At 44.7% G+C, this 9,843-nt stretch overlaps 1 protein-coding gene across 1 annotated transcript; it reads left to right on the plus strand.

Moving 5' to 3' along the window:
* The first annotated feature begins 5,173 nt into the window (after positions 1 to 5,173).
* On the plus strand, positions 5,174 to 7,735 carry LOC103637714 (uncharacterized). The gene is made up of 5 exons (XM_008660445.2): positions 5,174 to 5,554; positions 5,801 to 5,922; positions 6,435 to 6,599; positions 7,016 to 7,141; positions 7,217 to 7,735. The coding sequence occupies exons 1-5, from the start codon at positions 5,313 to 5,315 to the stop codon at positions 7,486 to 7,488; spliced, it is 927 nt and encodes a 308-aa protein (XP_008658667.1). The 5' UTR covers positions 5,174 to 5,312; the 3' UTR covers positions 7,489 to 7,735.
* Positions 7,736 to 9,843: the final 2,108 nt, after the last annotated feature.

Raw genomic sequence — 9,843 nt, forward strand, 5'->3', positions numbered from 1 at the left:
GATGAAGAGATCGTAGCTAGAACCTTGTTTGCCATCAAAGAAAGACTAGACTTGCTACAGCAAGATGCCTCAGAGGCAAAAGTGCAAGCTTTACCAGAAATTGCTAAGTACCAGGGCGATGACGTAAGTGTTGAACATACAAGTCCATCGATGCCTCCAACAGTTACTGATCGATCCTTTGATGAAGACGACTTGTACTGCCCCGAAGTTAGCGATGAGTGGTACTTCAGCGATTCTGATAGGTCTACACGCAATAGCTACTGGAATATTTATTAGCCATGTATTCTAGCTTTAGAGAGAAGACATCCTTTTGAACTTATAAGTAGTCGTCGGCAGGCAACAACTCTTAGGTTGTGTGCTATGAAACGACAATTGAGTGGTCATCTCCATTTGAGTCTTCCTGGTATGACGTTCTCATAACCTAGTTCTATGTATGGAATTGCCTACTTAAATGTAGTATGAAGACTCTCTTTTCATTGAAGTTCTGCTGTTGCTACTCGAATAGTTGATGAAGACTTGTGTTATTTATTTTGATTCTATAATGTCTTTGCCTTTTCATCCGTAATATGTGTCTTCATTATAATGTCCATTGCATTCTGTTTACACCATTTCACTACATTTTTCCCATGTGCACAAATCATAGAATGGACCCAGCAAACAATGCCACAAATTCTCAGGCCATGTCAAACAATTCAACTGGCCAACAATTTTCCACAACTTGTCAGCAATTTCCCACTCCACCACCGTTATGGCCTAGGGGCTTCATGCAGCAGCAACCTATGGATTGCAGCATGATGGGAAACCTTAATTTTCCTAATCTTGCACAAGGTCCAACAAAAATGTGGACTCCCATTCAGACAGGAAATACAAGTTCAGAATCGACCATGCTTCCAGCCTCACAATCTGCTATGTATTGGAACCATTACATGAACTTTGTCAGGAATCCTCTAGGATCAGTTCAAGGAAATCCTTTTGTAGATTCCTTTCTAGGTTCAAATACTAGTACACCATTGCAGGGTTCGAATACAGTACCTTCAATACCTCTGAACTTGGAGTCAGATGTTGAACATAGTGTTCAGGACATCAATAGTCATGTAAAGACTCCAGCACCTGTTAACAAACCAAAGAAAACAAAGGAACAAAACTTTACTGCTACTGAAGACCTTCTACTTTGTACAACATGGTTGCAAATTAACAGTGATCCTATTATCCACACTGGACAAAGGAAGGAGGGACTTTGGGCACGAATAGAAAAAACGTACAACAAACAAAGGGCCGAGTATCCATGTAGACTGAACCAAGCACTTAGCAGCGGATTGGACAAGACTCGAGCAGATGTAAGTAAGTTCTCGGGCTGCTACGCAAGAGTTCTCTGAGAGAAACAAAGTGGCTTGACTGACGACGACAAGGTTAACACGGTCGTACACAATTTATGAATTGTTTGTACTTATCTCCATCTTTGCATTGTGGTCGGCATATTCTTATTGAATCCTCACTTTTGCAGACTTCCAAAGCGGCTACATTGTTTGCACATGAAGAGAATAAACCATTCCATTTTATGCATTGCTGGCATAAACTGAAGGGGGAACCAAAATGGGAGAGCATCTGTCAGGGACCTTCATTCCGAGGATTACATGGAAAATCAATTGGATCTTCTGGTGGTCCAACAATTGGTGGACAAGAATCTGATAGTGGTTCTGCTGGTTTGACAGGAAAACAGTCTCTTGGCCATGATTCTAGTAAATCAGAGAGAAAGAAAGTTGTGTCATCATCGTCGACGGAATACTTAAGTCGCCTGCAAGATCTAACAGAAAAACAAATTCAGCGCTGCATAGAAAAGGGTGAGAAGAAAGAAAAGTGCAATGAACAAGACAGGGAACTAGAGAATAAGAGGTTGAACTTGGTAGCTAAAAAGTTAAGCATTTGTGAAAGGGAATTGAAATTAGAAGAACTCAGATCAGCCAAAGAATAGTTGCAGATGCTGCAGTGTACTAGTGAAGACGATGTTGATCCTGAAGTTTGGACAATGATGAAGGAGCACAAAAAACGCTTGCAGCAGTTCATATTTAGTTTTCGTTAATTGTACTGTTGTGGTTCATGTCGTACTAGTGTTGCCATATGCGGTTTGAGAACAATTTTCTAAGTTCATTGTGTTATTTGTTATCTGAAACATTATAAAGTTGTTGTAAGCATAAGTCTTGCAAGACATGTTGGTTCTATTTAATGTTGTAACATGTGTACTACATAATAATTCAGTCGTGTGTGTAAAAACCTATCATTATTATTTGTTGCATTCTTATGTTGTGGTTTGCTTGTTCAAAAAGGTTGTACATGTGTAATGTGAGAGAAAACATTTGAATCACTTAGTCCACGAACAAACGACATCGGGTACTTATTAAATTGTAGAACCATAACAACGACATAACATACGACATTGAACTTATTGAATTTACGATGCAACTACGTAGTGATGAAACGATAAGTTCACATGCTTCCATGTTGAGCCCACAAATGCTCCACAAGATCATTTTGAAGTGTCGATGACCTGTCTTGGCGAGGAAGATCGAAGTGATTGATCACCCATTCCGACCGTCCTTCTTGAATTAGTTGAGATGGTTCAATGCCTGAAGTGTTGTCTCCGAAATCTATATTAGCAGCAAACTGACCTTCGTCTTCGATAATCATGTTGTGCATGATGATGCATGCTGTTATGATCTCCGTTAAATGATTACGATCCCAACCGTACACTGGACCACGCAGCACCGCCCACCAGGCTTGAAGAACTCCAAATGCACGCTCAATATCCTTTCTGCAACTTTCCTGCATTTGTGTGAAATATACTTTCTTTTCCTCATATGGGTGTCTAATTGCTTTGACAAAAGTTGGCCAGTTGAGGTAAATGCCATCAGCAAGGTAATATCCGAAGTTGTAAGCATGACCGTTGATTGTGTAGTTCACTAGTGGCATTCGACCGCTTGTCATGGGGTCAAATATTGGTGATCGGTGAAGCACATTTACGTCATTATTTGTCCTAGGCATACCAAAAAATGCATGCCAAATCCATAAATCATACGATGCTACCGCTTCGAGTATCATCGTAGGTCTTCCATTTCTGCCACAAAACTGTCCACGCCAGGCCGTAGGACAGTTCCTCCACTCCCAATGCATGCAATCTATGGAACCCAACATTCCAGGAAAGCCCCTAGCCTCGCTATTGTGCATGATGCGTGCTATGTCAGCTTGATTAGGAGTTCATAGATACCAGCCACTAAAATATGCAATGATTGCGCGACAAAAATGATTAAGGCATTCTTAGCGGTGGACTCCCTAATTTGAATGTACTCGTCTACGGCATCAGTAGGTAACCCTTAAGCAAGTATCCACATTGACGCACATACTTTTTGAAGGGGTCCAAGTCCTGGCAGGCCTGTTGCGTCCACCCGTTGCGTAAAGTAATTATCCTGCTGTTGCAGTCCTTCCATAATGCGGATGAACAACGACCTACTCATGTGGAACCTATACAATGTAATAGGTTCGTTATGAAGACAATGCTAATGTCAGAACATATCCAGAAAAAGTTTGGACTTCGTACCTTCTACGAAACACGTGGGGTGGATACACTGGATTGGGACCGAAGTAGTGATGCTGGATGAGGTTTTCTCTAGCAAAATGATCCCTGTGAATGATGCGGCGAGGTATACCGGAACGTCGTCGGAGAAGGTGTCTAGCCTCAATGTTGAGGGTAAGAAGACTGACAAGTATAAGTGTGTCGTCGTCACTATCACTCGAATCGGAATCATTTTCCCTATCGAAATTAGACATACCGAACAATGGCTAACTAGCTGGAGTTGTGTTGGATGTGGGCACATTTGGGAAGAGAAAGTATGCATATATATATATATATATATATATATAGGCGAGATGAATATGGCTTCAGGGGAAAGCTCGTGGCTTTCGCTGGAAGACAACAGTGGCTTCTTGCGTGCGATTGTTCGAGGTCTGCTTGCAACATAAGCTAGGTTCAATTATGACGTCACAATGTTTCATGAAATGTTTGACGACGCCCTATTTTGACGTTTTGTATGGCATTCGTAATAAATTTTTAACTAAATTGTTTTGTTAGTATGTTCTGCATAAATTGTAAACAAAAAATAAATTTATGAAAAAAAATTATTTACACCATTGCAACATGTCGGAAGTGTGAAAAGGAAAAAAGAAAATAGAAAATGAAGTTGGTTATGTTAGTTATGTGGAAATGTATATTTAATGTGTAGAGGGATACATATGGGAATTTATAGGGGGAACGGTTGTGGGATGAGTGAATATAGAGGAGAGAATCTTGCTGACGTGATTGCATAGTAACATTTAGGGGGAACCACTGTGGATAGTCTTAGGCTATCCGCAGCGCTTGAGACCGTCTGCAGCGCATGCCGCGGCGTACCCTCTCCCCTTGCACTGTATACGCGTAGGGGGCCTCTACGCCCGCAGCGGCGGCCTCCAAATGGCCCCCTACGCACTGCAGCGCAAGGGGACGCCGCACCGCTCCTCCAGATCAAGGGGAGCCCTGTAGTGCCCCCTTACACAGTGCTCCCCTATTTAATAGTTAAAAAAATAGTTATAAAAGATTAATAGGGTTAGATAATGATATTTTATAGTTGTAGTGGGGTATAGGGGGATAATATAGGGAGAACTACTGCGGGAGATGAAAAGGTAGGGGGTGAAATGTTGATGATGTGACGCAAAAAAAGTGATATATGAAGGAAAATTTAGAGGTCACCGCTGCGGACAGTCTGACGCTCGGTGCCCTCTCCCTTAAGCCTATTCACGTATAGGATCACTCCGTAAGTACAACAGCATACTCTACTTCCTCCCCTTCCCTCCCACTGCGCACGGCATCATGCCAGAACAAGGGGTGCACTATTCAGCCCTCTTGCCTCGAAATTTGTGCACGCCATTATTTGTTAGTTAGAGAATAAATGATGTTGGATGATGAATAAGTATAAAAATAATATTTTATACTTATAGTGGGGTATAGTGAAAGAATTTAGGGGAACCGTTGCGGAAAGGGAAAAAATAGGGGGTGAAATCTAGATGATATGGCTGCATAGTAAAGTATAGAAGAAAATATTTAGAGGAACCGTTGCAGGTAGGCTTAGGCCACACGAGGGATGTGATCAGAAAGAGACCGGCCAGGTCTCATCGCAACGGTTACTCCTTCCTATAACGAACTTTTCCCTCCCTACATGGCAAATGGTACATCCCCTGCTCTGTTCTGCTTCTTCGCGCGTCCTCCCTGCCTATAAAAACAGTCAATGCCCCGCTTCGCTCGATCCGTTTCCCAGACCCACACACGCAAGAAGCCAGCGCGCACAACAGAACGAACGCCACAGCGCGAGTGGAGTCGGTGGACGAGACAGAGAGGGGGAGGAACGACGGCGACGGCCATGGAGACGGTGGCGGACACAGAGGGGTGGACAACTGGGCGACAGCACCGCAGCGGCGGCTTCTGGTTGAGAACGGAGATCGAGACGGACCGGGGGGTCCCCATTCCCAGGTAGGTAGGAGAAAGCATCACCAGCAACCTGATTCACCGTTCTTGATTCCCCCTGCTGCTCCAACTCCAATCCGTGGACGGTTCTTTCTTTGCTGCTGACTTCTTCCTATTGCCGACTTGCCGTCCATGGATGCTTGTTCCGATGGCTGGCTCTCTTCTTTCTTGGCTTTGCATGCCCTCTGGATCCGTGTTCGTCTCGCCCTTTTTCCTCCCACGACGCTGAATTCTTGGCTGTGCACTCTGCAGGGGCCCCGGGTTCGGGTTTGCCGCCGCCGTGCGGGAGCCGCTGGTGAAGCTCCGGCGGCCCCGGTATGACTTCGAGAGGTGGGACTGGGGCTACTTCGTCTGGCCTCACGACCGTCTCGACGGTACGTAAGCAGCATTGCTCAAGTTCAGCCCTCCTGGATGAACCTTATTAGAGGTCGATGAATCTGGACGGAAATCTTGAGTAGGTTAACTGGACCTGCCGTTTGTGTTGTCGAACAAACCAAACAGAAATTAGACTTCACTAGTCTCTAGCAGATTACGCGCAGATCTTGTTCAGCGATTCTGGGAAGGATTATTCATCGCGTGTCTGTTTCAAATTAGCCTGGTGAACTGGTCTGCCGTCTACGGATATGTAGTTGGTCTTGGTCAGGATACATCAATGAATTTGGACAGGGCTGTGGCTTAGGTTAATCTCGTGTGGTTTTGTTTCAGAACCAACGAAGTTCCATATTAAGAGTGCATCAGCTTCAATGACGTGAACGCATTTTCGAACTATTCTCGTCTAGAAGCACAGATCGTGTGATGAAAAAAAAACTACATATGGTTTCATGCAGCACAAAAATATAGTTGCACAGTACTGGTCATTTATGAACCGCTAACTCTTATTATGCAGCCAATCTTGAGATGAGGGACAGTGACCCGGAGGCGACGCTTGAAGCCGACTTGAAGGCGGGCGAGAGCTTCGTGAACCAGAGAACGCTGCAGCTGGAGAGCTACGAGACGTCCCAGCGCAGGCAGCAGCAATACGCTGCAATCTGGCCCTGCGACCATCTCGCTGGTAAGCGTTACTCAAGATCCTAGTTGGCATGCCAACAAATAGCATGATGTGATCGCTTCGGCCTTAGTACTTAATCTCAGTAACAGCATTTAAATTAACACAGTTTCTGCCTAAAAACTGGATTTCCTGGTTGGTTCCGAGAGGTCAATGAATCGGACGGGGAAGTTCAAAGATAAATCCTCATCGTATTCAGTAGTTATGTCACATGCAGAGTAACCCTTTACAACAAGAACAACACAAAATGTAGCCAATGTAAGTATTGCAAATCCAACACATGTTCTGACGAAATTCGCTGGAAGCACATTGCCTGACAAAAAACTGAAAATATTAATTTGGGATCCATTGATGATTCATCGTTAAAGCTGCAGTAAAAAAAAACTGGACAAGAAGCTAAATTAAACTTCTTATTGATGCAGCCAATCTGGAGATGAGGGACGACGGTGACCCGGAGGCGACCCTTGAGGCAGATCGGAAGGCGAGCGAGAGCTTCCTGAACCACGGCCCACTGCAGCTGGAGAGAAGTTTGATGTGCCAGGACGACGGTAAGCATGCTCAAGCAGGCTTCATGGTGTATTTACCAGAAGTTTGCCAACAAGCCGAACTTTTGGTTCATGCAGCCAATCTGGGACCGGGAGTGGGGAGGAACAGCGAAAACAAGGCGAAGCTTGGGACTGACGCCCGGAAGACCAAGGAGCGGAGGAGCACGCGGCGGCTGAAGAGGTCTGAGATGGATCGACGCACGAAGGCGAAGCAGCAGGAGAAGGAGAACGAAGGAGCCGCACTGTTCCGGACACCCATGCCTGCCATTGTCAACAAGAAGGCCGTAGGACCCAGATCGGCGCGGCGTCGCCGTGTTTTCGCAGAAGCTAACCGGATCCTGGATGGCTGATGGTACCAGTACCACCATGCCTTGAGCTGGATGCGTTTCAAGTCTGTCTGATAGGTATGGCTTTGGGTTGGAGAGCGTTGCCCCCAGAGCTGGACGCTGGTGGACCCTGCTGACCTTTTTAGCTCGGAAGGAACTACTAGAGTAGAGAGCATGTTCATGTGTACGTATGTATATAGTATCAGTACAGTACAGTACAAGGTATAAGCATTTCCCGCTTTTGTTTTCATCTCAATCCATGTGCATTGGAGGCAATTGGATGGGTTTATATCTATAGCAAGTTAAAATCTCTAATATTTTTTTTCAATCTCATTCAATCTATGTGATGTAGGAATAACCGAACAAGGTTGCTGAACACCAAAAGTGACGGACGGTCTGGCCCTAGGGCCCAGACAGTCCGCGCCCTCGCGATCAGATTAAATCGGACGATTATCCTTAACCCGAGTATGGTTATCCATCACGTGTGATTTGTTAGCTATTGCCTAAAAACGGGTCCAAACCTGCTCTATATATATATATGAAGGGGTACGGCCGATTGAGAACCCTGAACACATTCCAATCGAACCTATCGACTTTATTTATTTTTCTTGCCCTAGGAGTAGATGTAACGTAGCTTTAGTTGTAGTCTTTCGTATATCCACCTCCACCCCTATTCGACTCTACGTCGTTTAGATAGTCCTGGGGTGGCTTGCCGATCCCAGGAAGATCCTAGGACCTTACCCCTTCTGAAGGGCAAGGTCTACTTCGTCTACTTCACTCAAGATATCTTCTTTGAATTGATCTATTAATTTCTAGGTGACTCTACGTCGTTTGGAGACGCTCCAGGTGACCTGCTGACCCGGAGCACCATAAGGCCTCTTCCCCAGGGGCAGGATCTAGGTCCCACGAGGAGAAGAAGATGACCCTGAGCCAGTGTGGATCGTCCGGACAACACGCAAGGAAGGCGCCACTCCTATCGCTAGGATGCCGACCGTTCGGCCCATAGTCGCGGACCATCTGCACCGTCGCCGCGAGCACTGCTAGGCGACCCGGTGACCCGTCACGGACCGCCACCAACGTTCACCTTGCGGAGCCGAACCTAAGGTATTGCTCATCATGAGAAGGCCCTAGGGTTCGTTATTGTTTGGTCTCAAATAGGTGGCGGTCATCATAGAGGTGATTCAATGCTCTAAAGATCTTCAACTTTATTCGACCCTACTGTTGGGGGTCTTCTTCCCCACCAAAGGTTCTCAAGACAAAAACACCTTCGGCAAAATGATACAGAAGTCTTCCCTTCCTCTGCTCAAGATTCTCAAAACGAAGACCTTGCGTAGAAGCAACATTGCCAAACGCCAAAGCTACCATCAGATTCGGTTCAAGTCAAGCAGAAGAAGAAAAGACCAGATAGACCTTAGCAATCCAGGTTGTCTGTAGATAAATGTTGAGGGTCATGAATGTAATTTCACCCGGGCTGCGTCACGTGCCAATAAATAGATGAACAGTAACATCGTATTGTTCACGCTAAATTGTAATTACTCTCTCACGTCTTCACCTTCGAACAAGCCGAAGGTATCAATGTAATATGAATTATGTTAATATTCATACATGTTTTCAAGAATGCAAATATGAATGAATTAACGAGATGCAGCTATTATCTTTGTCCCTTTGCATTCCTGTTCACACATTAAAATGATGAAGGTATGTCCTTCATGACCTTCGTCTGATGAGCATTATATCCTCAGGAAGATAATTCTTCAGAAGACGAATGTCCCTAATAATTAACAATTGTGTTGCCTTGTTCTTGATTCACAACATTTCAGAATGGGTGACCAATGCCTACATCATCTAAAGGTGCCAAGTACCGCAGTCGGTTCATTATAGTGTTTGGTGACTAAATCAATGCCAACACACTTTTTGCCAACTCCGCTGGGGACAAAAATCGGGTCTACAAATCCTATCCATTAGATTAGATCTATTAAATTAGACCTATCAAATCGCACGTAGTGGCCGATCCCAAAGATCACAACAACGTTGCCCAAGACATCAACACAAGGCTGACTAACTCGCTGACCGCTGAGGATGAGAAATTAGAAGACCATATAAAAAGGATGGATGAGGAATTCCAACGACAACAGGCTTAGATATGGAAGGTGGCGAAAAAGTGGTAGCTCTCGCATTTCAAGGTAGATCACCACTAGAAGGTCGTCAAAGAGGAAAGTAAAGTACGATTCACTATCAGCCTTGCTGCATCAGCTCCCCATTGTAAGTAACACCACGTCATTAGCCGATATTCAATCTATTAAATTTCTTTCGATAATCAGATTAAAATTATAATGGAGGAAATAAAGAATGTGACGCATGTATTAGAAAAAAAACTCA

This window comes from Zea mays, chromosome 1 (assembly GCF_902167145.1).
Source record: "Zea mays cultivar B73 chromosome 1, Zm-B73-REFERENCE-NAM-5.0, whole genome shotgun sequence".
In the NCBI taxonomy this organism is placed as follows: Eukaryota; Viridiplantae; Streptophyta; class Magnoliopsida; order Poales; family Poaceae; genus Zea; species Zea mays.